Below are 15,946 nucleotides of genomic sequence, written 5' to 3' on the forward strand. Positions count from 1 at the left end.
AGGCATCTAGTGGGAGGCCTGCTATGCCAAAAGGGAGAGAAACCCCATCCCTCTCTTTCCTTTTGGCAACCCTCACGTTGCCACACAGGAGGGACATGGGGACGTAAAAAAGGAGATCCTAACAACTTGTCTCGACCTAGAGTAATAAGCTCATCCACAGTGCAATGACTAAAACCTTGGTAACTTCATTAAAATGATAAAAGAAAAATCATTCCTGTAAACTTCTTATCTATAAGGCACTTTTTAAATGAACATAAATGACCAAATGTCAAAATATGCTGAAGAGAAGACAATGAGAAGAACTATATCACAAAATAATGGTGTTTATATTTGCCCCCAACCTTTTTCCTGAACTTCACATAGGTTGATTTGTATCATCCTTTTTGCAGTTCTTATTCTTTCTTAGGCAACTTCAAGCCAGCAATGGCTCAATCAAAGGTTTTGAAATGTTAGTGTTCAGGTCCATTGTGTAAATAACGACTAACCCGATAAGTGAACAAACTGCAGGAACAATACCCAACCCGAATCTTGTAATTGAAATGCAGTCCATAATTGAATCACACCTCTGGACGCTTGATGGTAAACCTGCACGAACAGTTCATTTGTTGAGAATAAACTTTACAGACTATGGTTTTCGCTGATGAAGGACACAAAACTAAGGAAGTAATGGAGGTCTATGGAAGGTTATATATTAATTATTGGATATAAATTTCTTCATGTCGATAAGAAGATCGATGAAAAATCACGAGAGTTAAAAATAAACGACTATACTCACTTTGATATGATTCGAGAACATACAACGCAAGGCCACATGACATTTTGTCCAAGAAGCTTAATGACCCGTAAACGAACGCACAACCATTTAAATCTTCTCCGACTAAAACACTTTGCATGCTAATGCCCGTCACCTGATTTAAATTTAGACAAAAAATAGAGCATTTAAATTTTAAAAATCTATGGACGAATAGAGCACATGAAGAACGATAAAATGCTCAAATGGAAGTTATGAACACCGGGATCCAATCGTTTCATCACAACAACATGTTAAGAAGAATGTTAATGTAGGTAGTTGAAATTGAGTAAAAAAAACGTAGACCTTTGATTCTGTTCATGTGACGTGATAATAACGATATGGGGGACTTCAGGCCATTGTAACAAACCAGCAGACACAAAAAGATGGGAAATGACCAAAGTAGTTTAGGTCCATACCGTCATTAAAGCATTGGCCACACCAATAATAACTGAAAGAAGATACATAAAACCATGCAAGTGGCTGGGGAGAACAAGTATCGCTGCACCAGAAAGTATCCACATAATGCTTCCAGCAGAAAAGCATGCTTTTAAACGTTGACCAGTCCATGTGATTTCCTACAACGTATCGAGGCATATAAATGAGTCATAATACTTAAACAAAACCGAAGAAAAGTCTGATGGAGAATTTAAACCTGCAAAATAATGGACACCAAGAAACTGCAAATGTAGATTATCGCCGGTACCTAGTCAAATTATAAGAAAGCAAAAACAGTTGTGAGATACCCAAATTAATAAAACAAATGTGTTCGATTAGAATGAGATGCTTAATGAGTTTATGCATTACCAAAGCCTTGGAAGATTGAGCCATTTGTAAGTCATTAATGACATAGAATGCAAGAAGAGCCTGAACAAGACAGAAGATATTGCAAAAACCTATTAGAACTATCCGTTGAAAGTAATAAGAGATCTGTCATCCAAATTATGTGGTATTTTAACTACCTACTCATTCAGAAGAGGAAGAGAATGCTGACCTGTGAAACATTTGTTACGAGTCGAGTAAGCATATAGATAAGTGCAACTTGGTGATAAAGAAGTTTCTTAAACCAGTGTACCCAGGAAACCCTTTGACGAGATTCTCCTGAAATTCCATGTTTCAATCTACACAATAGACTCACACAAGGTGTGAGACGATAGCTATGTTGACTTATGACTAGTCCAACGAAACCAAAGAAAAATTACGGAAACATTCCTAAGATGGTGATTGTTTTTTCAGTTTCAGCTCTGGCATCAAAATTGAGATCTGAATTGACTCCACTCAGATCTCAGAATATTTGTTTTCTGTCTGATTCATCAAAAAGGTTAACTCGGTCTAAATTTGGGTCTATTTGAGTTCAAAATAAAATAAGTTGGAATTAAGAGCACGATATCTGAGATAACCTGAACAACTATTATGCTCTTGATTCAAACAATTCAGGCTCCCAAGAATCGGATTAGATAAGTCAGAACCTAACTCAAACAAGTGATTTAGACAACCAGAAAAACAAACACCACCTGAGAAACGAGGTCAAATATTGAAAATTACATGGGTAAAAACTAACCACCAATATTACAAACTGAGATTTGAAAAATGAAAGGAGGTTGAATATTAGCACACCTTGGCTCCTTGGTTCCAAACAGAAATACTCCGACAAATAAGCAACCGATGAAAATGGAAACATATGCAATCCAGCGATACTGCTCATTTTTAAAAGTGTAAGAGTGAAACACCGAGGAACAGAAACTGAAATTACTTCTTAAAAAAATGCAAGTACCTGAATTTCAATGTCAAGTTGTGTTATAGGTTGGCTAATGTTGAACACAACTAAAGCAACTGCATAGAGGCTCAGGTTCGCAACCTTGGATAACAATCAGAATTAGACAAGCAAAAGAGAACAATAACCATAGAATCGAGAGAGAGTAAATTTTACTTAAGAACATGATTAAGTAATTGCTAACCATTGTAAAAGCATTACGACAGCTAGCTAGCACAACTCTACTAGTTGAATTCAGAGTCATGCAGTTCACCATGGACCTTCAAAATAACACGAAACAATATTTCCACACTTTATATAGTTTTTACTTAAAAAAATCATACATTGGAATGTTGGAGAGAGAGGGTTATTACATATGGGAGACTTGGGTAGCAGCCCAACCCACATTGAAAATTGCGGCGAACGTGCTATAACTGACAGTTTGTGCTGTACATGAATTGCTATGAAATATTTTACAAGGAAGGCAACCGCCAAAAACAGAAGAGAAGGATATCGCAACCAAAATCGATCCTGCGGCATGCATTATTTTGAAATGTCCAAACCTGTCTATCTAACATGTGAAGTGAAATAAAAAGAATCCATCAGAAAACAAAAATCCATTTACGAAATTTATAACCTGAATGTCATGTTGCAAATGAATAAAGTTAGCTCTCAATGTTTCCTAACTATGAGGACTTCAGGTCTAATACTTCGATTAATCTGTAAAAGAAGAACTATGAAATGCCGAGTCGTATTATTTATGGGCCTAAGTAGTACCAGGATCCATCTTCCAGCGTAATGTAGTTAAATAGTCTTACAGCCGATATTCCAAATACTGAAACCTAAATATGAAGTGAGACATGAGACGAAATGTTGGGATATAATGGACAAAAGCAAGAACATGTTAATAGATTTAATGAAGTATAGATGAAGTATGTTTTTCCGTGTCGAGTAGAAATACTCGTATCGGATACTTGGGATACTTATTATAGAACTGATTGAGGTTGACCACCAAGTGGAGTTAGCACTTCCATGTGATTCGAAATCTCATAAACAACTAAATGACATGGAATTAGCACCATCAGATCCCTGCTAGGGGGGTCAAACATGATACAAGTTGACCAACAACTGGAATTAGCACTTTCATATGATTTGGAATCTCCAAAGGGAGGACATGGGATTAAGGCTAAGAATGACTTCATAAAGAACTAATATTGAAATGCAAATGAACTCAAAATTCCAGATTATGCAATTATTCGCCCATATGTGTTGTTTACCAGCTCTCCGGCAAATATAGTCATAAACCCATCAGCAATTTGTCCAGAAAGCATCACTATAGCTGCATCCCTACAAAATGAGAATTGACAAAATAAAGACACCCAATGCAAAACCTCATACTATATGTACAAGAAACAAAGTGCTATACGATTAATATCGAAAAGCACAATGGATAGTATATGCAAAAGATTAAGTTAGCTCACTAAATACTCAAGTTTTAGACTTCTCATTACTGACAATTTGGTGTTTGGCATGATAACTAACACTACATAGTCAATGTGGCATCATTCTATTCTAGAACGTATTGAATTGCTGAGAAACGAGAATGCTTTTCAGGAATCGTCAAGGTGAAATAGTTGTGTGCGGCTAAGTACTCCTAGCTGTGAATGTAACCCCATTGTTCGCTAGTTCATAACCTAATGTGAATGCGGTAAAGCTCTTATGAGTGAAAGAGGTAATCTAATACAAAAATGAAAAATCAGATTCTCATAGCACATGGAAAACACACAAACCAAACTCTTTTACCACTTAAAGGCACACTTTTATCTCATTTTAGCAAACATAAGCGACCAAATCACTTCATTCTCTTTGAAAAATTAGCCATGAACTGATGATAAGCATGACATTTTCCAATTTCATTATAAGACAAGAAAAGAATGAACTCATTCACATGAGCCAACTAAGTTCTAGTGTTCCTATTGTAAAACTAGATGAAAACAAACAGGAATTTTATCTTCCGAAATGAGAGATGTGATGGCATTTATAACTAAATGAACAAGAACTAATGGGAAGAACGTACCTTGGAGATAGTCCAATATCCGTCAAGAACACTAAAAGATAAGTAAACCAACAAGCCGAGGTAATGTCATTAAGCATGTGACCAACACCATAGTAAAACACTTCCAATCTTCCAAGGAGATTAGCTTTCGATTCCTCGTATCTCATACCATATACCATGATTACAACAAATCACAACCCAAGTCTAATGAGCAAAAGCCAAGACATATGCCCAACAAAACCCTGAAAACAAAAATGCTTCAAAATGCTAAAAACAACTTTATGGTTCACCCAATCAAACAATTGAATCAAACCCAAATACCCAATACACCAATTTAAACACAATTTGCTCTATGACCCCAAATAAATAATAACATTGAGAATTTGGACAAAAAAAACTTGCCTTTCTCAATAATCTTTAAAAAGGGTAAAAAAATCCATGACAAGATATACTTTGAAGTTGCATGAGGTAGAGTTGTTCAAACCCATTACTATATATATATAAATTATAAAAATTAGATAAAATTTAGAAATAAAATATTACAAAAATAAAATAAGATAAGACCGTATAAGGGGAAAAAATGGGAAAGAAAATCCAAATTAAGAACGAAAAAATTCAAAAAAAAAAGATATTAGAAATTAAAGAAGGTGAAAAAAAAACAGTTGGTATACCTTACTCCTTTACTCTGGAAAAGGAAAGAGACGTGTTTGGTGGAAACTGGGAAGAGAAAATAAACGGAAGGAAAGAAAATAAGAATTCCCCACTTTTTCCCTCTCTCTCTCTCTCTCTCTTTTTCCTCTCTCTCCTTTGTTTTGTAATTTTTTGCATCACAAGATATCCATTTTCAACTTTTCCACCGCCCAATCAAACACCACAATCTGTTCTTGTCTTCCTAATTCACTCCGCCAAACCAGTCATGGATGATGATGATGATGAACTGTCTAGGGTTAGGGTTGATGAAATTCACGCTATTCCCTTTCAGTTTCAGAATTGAAGAGAGAAAGAGAGAGAGAAACAGAGAGATTTAGTACTCACTGAATGTAACGATGAAGTCGTTATGGGAACGTCAGCGGTTGACGTTCTTTTTTTCCCCTTCGAGATTGTTAATACAGATCTCGAGAATGAAGTTGTTTGTTACGGCAATGACGTCATCACAGTCAATTAGATTCCTGGCGTGGCTAAAAGCACCTTCCTAAACTACTGTAGCCACCCGTTCAAAGCAAAAATTGTGAGATGCCTCATGTGTAATCTGACTGCCTACGGAACTTTGGGGAGGTGTTTTTAGCCCATCCCAATTCCAGAATTTCCAGAATGAATCCCGTTTCTGAGTCTTGGAAGAAGCGTCTCTTTTGAGGCACGTTACTTGGAGAGAGGGAAGAAGGAATATTGAAATTAGATGTTAATTAGGTTGACATGTAAGACACGACTATTAAGAATTTAATCAGTTTTTCTCTTAATCAAATATAACGGCTAGTTGGTTTTGATTTCTTCTTCGGCCCTAACTCCTGATTTGGAAGAAGACTTCTGTCTTGTTGATCAAGAGTAGATATGGGTTTTGATGAAGATATCAACACTTACTAGCAATTGGATTTGATTAAGCGACAAACTGATTAAATTCTTAATAGTCGTGTCTTGCGTGTCAACCTAATTAATAGTAGCCACTTTCAATATGTCTTCTTCCTTCTACAAGTAACGTGCAAAAACAAGTCAAAAGAGACGTCACTCGGGTCTGGACACCTAATCCAAAATTTATAATGTATGCTTAGCATTTCTTCGTTATCCATAGGCTACATCTACAACTTAAAATCAAGAAGGAATTTCTAGATTGACGTGGATCCTATGTAGGCATTCTCGAAGTTTAAATCCATTTATTGATCCTACTAGGCATTTTGGAAATTTAAATTTAAATCCATTTATTTGTAGTTTCCTTCCCTTCCAAAACTACCCTCTAATTTTGCTCTTATTCTCTCTACGTTTTGTTCGTTACCCTCTTATATCTTCTCTCCAAGGTGTCGTTTGGCAACCAAAGGTAATTAGCATTGATACAATATCTATGAACATTGATACAATAATATTATCATTATTGTATCATATGAAATAATATATCAGTTATTTTAGATGTTTCTTCCTCGAGTTGATGGAAATGTATAGCAGCCACATGACACGTCATCCAGAAGGAAAAGAAGTATCTCATTACAAAATATTTTAAAATCGCTGCCAATTTCCACAAAATCCTAATTTACACCATTTCATCTGTGCTCCAAACAATGTGAATTCACAAATTTAAACAGCTACACCTCTCTCTCTCTCTCTCTCCAATAAGATATCCAAGATATCACTCCTACCTACATAAGTTATTTTGTCAACAAAAAGAAAAAAAAAAACTAAATAGGATACTGAGTGAGAAATACTACATAAAAGAATCAGATTCATTCTAAGCGCGGTGGCACACGACAGCAGTGCATGAAGAATCATCTTCTACTACCTCCCACATACCCAAATTTCCAAGTTCCCTTCTTATAAACTCCAATCCGATCTCATTAGAAGACCAAAATACAAACTTCTTTCCTTCTTCCAGATGATGACTTTGATTACTATTCTTCTCACCAATCTTTTCACCCAAACCCAAGTCATCGAGCATTTTAACCTTCACTCCCTTTTCTTCTAAAGTTTCTGTCGTTGCATACCTAATATGCAGGTGATCCTTGTGAAGAGAATTTTTGCCCGTCAAAGACTTCACCTTCGCGACGACCGTGTCAACGAAACTATCAGCCCAAATCTCCGAAGAGGTCGAAGAACTCCTTACAAACAAAAGATTTGAATCCTTTACAGCAAAGAAATCATAAGCAGGATCATTCACATCTGTAAATATCGCATTGCTTACTGGAAGCATATTCCCATCTATCACCCAGGAATTAAGCTTAGATTCCAGGCACGTTTTGATTATATAAGCTATAACCAGAATTTCATGGATAGATTCCATTTCTGAATCTTGAAAATCTGTAGACCTATAACTCTCAATGGTATTGAGTAATAACTTTGAGTTGATCACTGGATAACCCCTCCTTGAAAGATCGAGGAAGAAATCAGAGTCGGGGCCTACAAGAATAAAATTCCGAATATCTAACTTCTCGAAGTGGCATAGCATGTTCCTTGTAACGACTTGAGATGTTCTGAATAGGCTGACAAGTATAATTGTCTTGTGCTTCTGCACGGAGTGCAAAAGAAACTTGAGTTCATCTGAGTTCTTTGCTATTCTTCCAGGAAGCACTTCTTTGAAGCAGAAATCATACCATTTTAGATTATTTAGTGACTTCATCTCCATAAGGTTGAAATCAAGAGAATCTTGGTTTAGTAAAGTTGAATCCGGGCCAGCTGTTTTTCCGTAGTTTACACCAGCGTCCCTATGAGAGACACTAAGGGCTCGTTCGCGTTCAAAATTGGTGTATATATTGAAGTATCCACGAGAGTGTATGAATTTGATGAACCAAGGTGTCCATATTCGTTCCCCCATCCTCTTGTACCATCCTGTTGTCACCTGTAACAATTTCAAATGACTGAAAAGGATAAACTATATACAATGAAGTGACCTAGATGTGTAGGAATAAAATACGTAAATTTCTAGTGCTAAACAACAACAGCCAAGATAAACGAAAATTTAATAGATGGATAAGACTAGAAAGGAGTTTTATTACGCTATAATGAAAGAAATAATAATTTAAGATGAAAAAAGGAAAATAACTTACCATGCCTTCAAGAATTGGTTTGATTCCCTTGGCTTTGTGTATGTCATACCAAAGACGGAACTCTTTCCAGGGTTTAGGGAAGAGAAGCTGACCCCAAGTGCCAACCAACTGGTACAAGAAAAGTCGAGTTCCAGGTTCAAGATGCAGTTTGTTCCCATGTTTACCTGTTGTTAACTGACCCAATGGTTAGGGCTGAAAATCCATTGAACCTAGTAAAATGGTTAGGACATGAATGCAAGAGGTGAGGGCAGTGTTTATTTTCTTTTTTAAGTCAGATCAGAAACCTAACTCGAGGTCTGGATTGACTTGAGGCATATTTCAAAAAGTTTGTTTTTGTCTGACTCGTTTGATTGACTAATTAGGTTTTTCTACGTCCACTTTAGTCAGACGAGTCAGATTCAGAAACTGAGAAAAAAAAACAACAATAGCGACGTAAAAGTCGCACCAGAAGGTGATGGTAAATCAGTGTATGTTTATACTTTAGTTTTGATAAGCTAGACAGGTCACTAGTGCACTAGTAAAAGAAAAAGACAAGTGCTTTATGTAAGATATTGTCAATATCCACCTTAGTTTGACACATTTTGGGCTAATCCTAAACCTATTGTAGAAAAGAAACTGTTGTAAAGTAGCAAAACAATTGTGGGGTGAAAAATAATCCTACAATATATCTAGCCAGAGGTGAAAGCAGCAAACATCTTCTAAATTTCTAATTCAAGTATAGTATAGAGTTCAATCGTCAACTTGAGATCGATGTGTTGGACAAAAACATTATCTATTTTGTTCGAAGTGTTGGACAAAAACATTTTCCCATTTTGTCCTTTCCTTTTATAATCCCTACCCATTTTTATTAATAAGTTCATACTGCAAAATCTATGAAGTTGACAATAACAACAACAGTTTTTACTTTTTAGTAGTCCATGGAGGTAAACAACTTCCTTGTGGAATTATTCTGTGACACAGAATGTCACAATTTTGATGTCTTAAAGCACAATAGTCTTCAAAAAGATATCTGAAGAATAGGGCAAACCATATTCTGCACTGTTTATTCCAGCAACTACTTAGTGGAAGGTTATTCTACCAGAGCGTGTCATTATATGTGAGCCTAATGTCATTACCATCCTTCGCCAAAATGGCAATTTGAGTCCTCTTAAATCTCACATTTGATAGCTACAAAAGGTATCTATACTTATATGCTGCTAACCTTTTTACAAATAGAGCATTGGGTCCAACTGGGTCCTGTCTGGAGCTCCTTAGACTAAACTTTACAGCTTATAGAAGAAAATAGTGACAGCTCCCCAATCTTACTACCCTCAAACGCAAGGTTGGCTCCCCATTCTCGGAGGATATCAAATTTTCCATGGATTAAACTTATGGTGTGTTTGGATGGCGGAATCATGAATCCGCGGATTCACGAGTCCTTGGAATTCATGATTCCACGGATTCATGAATCCTAGTAATATTTTTTGGCTTGTTTGGCAACTAAGAATCCTATGATTTATTATTATTTGAGTATTTTTAAACGTCTTTAGAAAGAATATGATTTTTGAAAAAAATAATGATTTTGAAAAAAAAATAATGATTTTATAGAAGGAAATATTTTTTTGTTGATTTTAAGTTTGAAATTTAGGTTCATTAATCCAAAATCCTAGCAAATCCTAGGGGGTAGGGTGGGATTTTGGTCCAATACAAATTTTGGAATCAGGAATCCTTAGGATTCAAGAGTCCTAGGATTCTTGGTAGCCAAACAGACCAAGGATTCATGATTCCTACCAAATCCCACTTTTGATAGGAATCCTACTTAGGAATCCTGCAACCAAACACACCATTAAAGAAATCTTTTTAGCAAGATTAGTAGTATTCCGGATAACAAATTGACCTCTATTGACCATGTGGTGAACCTCTAGACTCTAAAGTGAATGTTAAACATCTTCGCAAAATGCTTAGCTGCCTGATATACTTGTCCAATTACGAACTATTCTGATAAAACAATGGCCACCTTAAAGAAGTGAAAATGAGATAACTAGATATCCATTTGCTAAGCGAGTTCTAAGAATACCTTGCAGATGGCCTACCCAAACACATCGAACACAATATTCTTGGATGAAGCGATGAACCGATTAATCTCTTCCATCATAGTTATCAATCAAGAATTATATTTTGCAGTCACATGAATGGTAAAAAATCTAAAATTTGACAAACTAAACCAACCACCTCATTGATCCATTTCTAAAGATCATCTAAATCTAATTAAATCATCCCATAGACATTATCAATTTACAATCTTTGTTAAGTAGTACGAGCTAATTAAGCTAATTGAAATCATACTGATCAATTAAACTAATTATCATACTGTATTAGGTTGATCCCATTCTAAATATGTTCCATTAATATCTACCATCAAATCTTAATACCGTGACATAAACAATTCAAACTGATTACCTGGAACAAACCTAGGTCGTTGAAGCGAAGCCCCATAGATCGAAGGACTATAATTCGAAGAATTGTAGTAATAATTCAAAATTATACCCCTAAGGAACTTATAATAAAGAGGGGAGACCTCTAAATCATCTTCAACCACAAAAGCAAACTCGTCATCCGAGCTAGGCCACCATGATTCCAACCATTGTGCTTGCAACCCAACATTCGAAGTCCTGTAATGAACAAATTTCTCCCCAAATCTCCATGAAAATCCATCAACAAAACCTAAAATCTTATGAGATTCCTTAAGTTTCACATCTAAAGTTTCAATTGACCCATTTATTTCTTTGAAATGGTCTATGAATACATGAAGATTTACACGGTCATTAACGTAATCAGCATTTGCTAGAGAATTAAGACATCTAGAGATGGAATCAAAGCGATCATAAGCTAGGAGTTTGATTGTGAGAGTGAAACTTTGAGGAGGAATGGAATTAGGGTTTTGAGTGGGGGAACTGAAATGGTAGGTTTTAGGGGTAAGATTAGTTTGTGTAGAGAAGTGAGGGAGAGAGGAATGGTAGTGAGAAAACAAGAATAGAGCTGATAGAGATAGAAGGAGGAGAGGGTAGAAGAATCTCCTCTTCGGAGGAGGAGACATTAGTTTAGGGTTTCAAAGATATAGATTTCATACTGTATTTGGGTTTGAATCTGAAACCTCTCTCTCTCTCTCTCTTAAAAGACTTTGAGATCTCCCATGGCGGAATTGAAGAGCGGGAGTGGAAAGTGAATGCGATTCAGCCACAGTCAATTAGTAGCCTGAGACTCGGGGCGCTTACAACAATATTATGGTGCGCCTTTAGAATATCCGATTCCCTTCCCCTTTTTTCTGGAGACTCGGTAGAGAGGTGTACTATTTGTTTGTGGTTGGGGAGGATGATGGGGAATATATACTCACCAACCAGACTGGAGATCCTAACCCTTCATTTCACTGCTTCTACTTCCACTTCAATGGCGTCTGAGAAAGAAGCTGCTCTCGCCACTCTTCCTTCCGATTCTCCTACTATGTATGTAACTATTTCCCTCTTCTCTATGTTACCTCTGACTACTTATATGCTATGGTATCAAACATTCCTTTGTTCTAGGGTTTTATGAGTTAGAGTATTGCACATGAAATCATCTTTTCTTATCAATTCAAAGACATATGATGAATCCACCATGAGGGTGCTGTTTGTATTCGAGTCCTTCGGTTTTACCATTACTATCTTTCCAGATAGCCCATATTATCTCTGAGGGATGTGCAACTATGATGAGCATTTCCCTTACCAAATATCACATGTGGTTATTTCAGAGTAACGTAGTGTCGTTTTTTTTATTAGTCAACATAATGCTTTTCAAATATCAAAATGTTTGACTTTTTTTCTTTTATCATCTTAATTGCAACTTGATATGCTGGAACGAGATTTTAATTCATTTTCTCTACCAACTGTGCAGATTCGACAAAATCATTAAGAAAGAAATCCCTGCTAATGTGGTTTATGAGGATGAGAAGGTATTATCTGTGCATTGAATCAAACTTTTATTCTCAATAACTTGACAATTCATTCTCAAAAGGAAGCAAGGTCACTGAAAATTCGCGAAATATTTCCTAAATTTGGATTAGATGCACGAAATCACACTTTCAACTATTTCTTGCGTAGTTTCCACCGACATGATGGAAATCTAGCAAAAAACCGGAGAAACTAAAACTAAAAACATATCTCTTCCTTCATCATCTTCATTTTCTTCTTCATTTTCTTCTTCATTTTTCATAGACATCTCTTGATCTTTATGTTATTTTTGCAATGTTTTTTAAATCTATTTGAATGATTTACCCATTGGCTTAACTGTTGAAATTGATTTTATCTTAGTAACACCCCTGCTTAAACTGTGTAATTGACAGCTAACATCGTAACATTGTAGTGATTGCAGTCTTGCAGCACCAGAAATTTGTCATCAAATCAAGATGTTCACCTCACTATAGCATTCCATCGTAGATATCTTTTGCATTGCCATCCACTAGTAACTAGTTTGAGTTTTTTGGTTTTGACTTTTTATCATTTTATAATAATATACATACACCTATAGGCTATGAGCTTAATCTATCATTCTCCAAATTATCTAATTTCATATACACTTATTGTTGTCTAGACTTAGGTTGTGTTTGTTTTTTTATTTTTGTCTGAATCTGAATTAGCTGAATCTGAAACGTCTGAACTGAATTGGTTGAATCTGAAATAACTGAATTGTTTTATAAGTTAGATGTTTGTTTTTCAAATCTGAAAACTAAAGTCTGAATTAAGACCTTGACATTTATACCCCCACCCATCTTTTTGACCCCAAAACCCTAATATATAATGTTTCCTTCTAAACCTAAAATCTATTTGCCTCATATTGCAACAGCTATGGAACTCATGTCTTTCTCTCCCCCTCCCTCTCCCTCCCTGTCTATACAATCAAACCCTAGCAATATGACTCTCTTCCACATCTTGTTGTTGGTATGGTCTGATTTCTCTATCTCTCTACATACAAATGAAGTTAACAGCAAAGCCTCGCCAGATCTGGCGAGGGTTTGGAGCAAGACGACGTCGCCGACTCTTGGATCTTCCAGCCATGGTGGTTGCGTGTGTTATAGTGTCGTCTGGTGTGTGTACGAGGTGTTGTTGTGGTTTAGGGGTGATGGCTGTTTGGTTTGTATTGTGGTTGGTGGCGGCGTCGGTCTAGTTTATGGTGGTGGCTGCGAGTTGGTAGTGGTGGTCGTCTAGTTTATGGTCCTGGTGGTGAATGTGGTAAATGGTGGTTGTTTGTGGTAATGGTGGTGGTGGTCCGTGGTGGTTTTGTGGTAATGGTCGTGGGTGTCTTTGGTGGTTTTGTGGTAATGGTGGTTTGTGGTAATGGTGGTGGTGGTGGTGGTGGTGGTTTTGTTGTAATGGTGGTGGTGGTGATTTTGTGGTAATGGTGGTTTGTGGTAGTTTTGTGGTAATGGTGGTGGTGGTGGTGGTGGTGGTGGCGGCGGTAGTAGCAGTGGCAGTGGTGATGGCGTACTTGATTTTCTAAATCACAGGGGCACTAGCGTCAATTCACACATTTCAGAAATTAGGTTTTGTTTCAGACTTGTTTTGAAGTCTGAAATAAATTGGCTCCTTTTCAGTCCATTCAGACAAAGACAAAATTCAGCTAAGTTTTCAGATGTACTTAAATTTGAAAAACAAACATCTGATATCTGAATTGGACCTCCATTCAGATTTCAGATCTGAAAAAAATAAAAAACAAACAGCACCTTAGTTTAGTTTTTATTATTCTTGTTAGACAAGTATCCTTTATCCCGACGTAGCACAAAGGAGAAAAGTCTATGCTAATAGAGTTCACAAGTGCTAAAATTAGATCTTCTTATTCGTGTTTGCTGATTGGTGTGCTCTGGTAGGTTCTTGCATTCAGGGACATAGCTCCTCAAGCTCCTACTCACATCTTAATTATCCCCAAAGTGAGGGATGGGTTAACTGGTCTCTCCAAGGTATTTCTTATTTAACATTTCCTGTTTTTAGTATCTCAGGCTCTGGTTTTTTTTCTAAATCAGATATGAAACCTGACATAAAGCCCACTTAACTCGTTATAAAAAAAGTTTTAATTTGGAGGCCATCTTCTGAAATGACCTAAATGACTATTATACCGTCCAAATTAAAAACTAATTTCATTTAAATATCTCCGCGGAGAAACTCTACTGCTCTCCTCCTCCTCAACTATATAGATTGAAAAAGCAAACATGCTAACCTACGAAATGAGTCAGACTAGTCAGGTTCAGGGTATCAGTTGTAGAGCTATACATAAGGCCACAAAGACAGTAGTTCCATGAAGAGATTCAAATTAAATCCATGAAGTCTTCAAATTTATTGCCTGTTGGGGCTCTTCATTGACAAAGTTTCTATTTCTTGGTACTGTTTTATTTTATTCGGTTCAATCAAATCGTTAGATGTAAAAGTCATCTTAACTTATTATTGAGTTCTGCAGCGAATCAACTATGTCTTCAATACTACCTGTCCGAGATTACCTGACTATTATCTTTCACGTTCAGGCTGAAGAGAGACACACTGAGATTCTTGGGCACCTTTTATTAACCGCAAAGTTGATTGCTAAACAGGAAAAACTCGAAGACGGCTTCAGAATTGTCATCAATGATGGACCCACAGGATGTATGTACTTCTCATTTTTCTTTCTTTACTTAACAAAATAAACTTGGAGAAATGGCGTCGGTATTGAGTCCTGATATTTAGAAACTATGTGCTTCTAAACGCTAGTTTCATGGCTATACACTTTCTCGCCAGCACAAGTTGGTATAAATTTCTTTTTGCGGCTATGTTCTTCTTGTCTCGCCTACGCTTGCGTAGGCGAGCACCTGCCATACTTATCCTCCTTCTTAAACTATTGATGTGTTATTTCATGTGATATGGAGTTTAAGTAGCGTGAAACCATTGATGTTCTTGTGTTTGTTAAACATTTAAGACCTAATATAATGTAGCAAAGTTATTTCTCGATCCGATGGTTGTAGTGCTTCCATTTCCAAATGGACTAATGCCTTCTACCGCCTTGAGGTGTGCTCCAGTCTTTCAAAACAAACCATCTTAAGGCCATTTTCTACCAGACTGTGAACTCCATTAATTGTCAGATTGTTCGGTTCGGTTCTGTCTCTTTTTCGTCTCCTCGAGATTTTATACAGTTGTTTGATATAGTTAAGCACAAAATTAAGAAGGGGTTGGGTTTTTGCAGGTCAATCTGTTTATCACCTTCACATCCATCTTCTTGGAGGAAGACAAATGAACTGGCCTCCTGGCTAGACATCAATTAGAATATGGACAGGTAATATTTGTAGGGTTCTTAAACAGGATAAATAAAAGCTGTTAGTGGATGGTTGTCTGATCATTGACTAATGGCACTTGTAAGGACAAAATATGTTGTGGATTTGATTCTGAAGGTGATTGTGGATTAACTGCATCAAAATCAAGTCTTGAGAACATTGCAATTGGGTGACTAAAATGATAAAAAAATATATATATATTTGAAGTACTTATTTCATGTATTTTAGGCAATATATGAAGTAAATAATGTACTGTAATAAATTTGTCGGGCTTTAGGCCTATTTCATTGTCGAC

The 15,946-nt window shown here is 36.4% G+C and overlaps 3 protein-coding genes across 8 annotated transcripts; 1 reads left to right on the top strand and 2 right to left on the bottom strand.

Moving 5' to 3' along the window:
• Positions 1 to 165: 165 nt before the first annotated feature.
• On the bottom strand, positions 166 to 5,692 carry LOC147541633 (uncharacterized). 6 transcript variants are annotated; one of them, XM_086634216.1, is made up of 13 exons: positions 5,271 to 5,692; positions 4,621 to 4,841; positions 3,821 to 3,890; positions 2,918 to 3,114; positions 2,749 to 2,824; positions 2,565 to 2,648; positions 2,408 to 2,487; positions 1,785 to 1,911; positions 1,598 to 1,657; positions 1,446 to 1,496; positions 1,210 to 1,368; positions 776 to 908; positions 166 to 585 (listed from the first exon to the last, which is right to left on the bottom strand). In XM_086634216.1, exons 2-13 carry the CDS (start codon positions 4,776 to 4,778, stop codon positions 413 to 415), a joined length of 1,368 nt encoding a protein of 455 aa, XP_086490342.1. In that variant the 5' UTR covers positions 4,779 to 4,841; positions 5,271 to 5,692; the 3' UTR covers positions 166 to 412. The 6 variants fall into 6 exon arrangements, with proteins under 6 accessions (XP_086490342.1, XP_086490344.1, XP_086490345.1 ...); XM_086634218.1 differs by having other exon boundaries at positions 4,621 to 4,866; positions 4,928 to 5,656; XM_086634219.1 differs by having other exon boundaries at positions 2,918 to 3,110; positions 5,271 to 5,653.
• A 1,080-nt stretch (positions 5,693 to 6,772) lies between these two features.
• LOC147541634 (transferring glycosyl group transferase) lies at positions 6,773 to 11,689 on the bottom strand. Its single transcript, XM_086633861.1, has 4 exons — positions 10,785 to 11,689; positions 8,346 to 8,509; positions 6,985 to 8,137; positions 6,773 to 6,944 (listed from the first exon to the last, which is right to left on the bottom strand). Exons 1-3 carry the CDS (start codon positions 11,419 to 11,421, stop codon positions 7,034 to 7,036), a joined length of 1,905 nt encoding a protein of 634 aa, XP_086489987.1. The 5' UTR covers positions 11,422 to 11,689; the 3' UTR covers positions 6,773 to 6,944; positions 6,985 to 7,033.
• On the top strand, positions 11,553 to 15,870 carry LOC147541635 (14 kDa zinc-binding protein-like). Its single transcript, XM_086633862.1, has 5 exons — positions 11,553 to 11,827; positions 12,255 to 12,312; positions 14,224 to 14,313; positions 14,872 to 14,989; positions 15,564 to 15,870. The coding sequence occupies exons 1-5, from the start codon at positions 11,697 to 11,699 to the stop codon at positions 15,629 to 15,631; spliced, it is 465 nt and encodes a 154-aa protein (XP_086489988.1). The 5' UTR covers positions 11,553 to 11,696; the 3' UTR covers positions 15,632 to 15,870.
• Positions 15,871 to 15,946: the final 76 nt, after the last annotated feature.

Source organism: Eschscholzia californica, unplaced genomic scaffold (genome assembly GCF_041429995.1).
Source record: "Eschscholzia californica isolate CP2 unplaced genomic scaffold, dmEscCali1.0.p SCAF_4, whole genome shotgun sequence".
Classification (NCBI taxonomy): domain Eukaryota; kingdom Viridiplantae; phylum Streptophyta; class Magnoliopsida; order Ranunculales; family Papaveraceae; genus Eschscholzia; species Eschscholzia californica.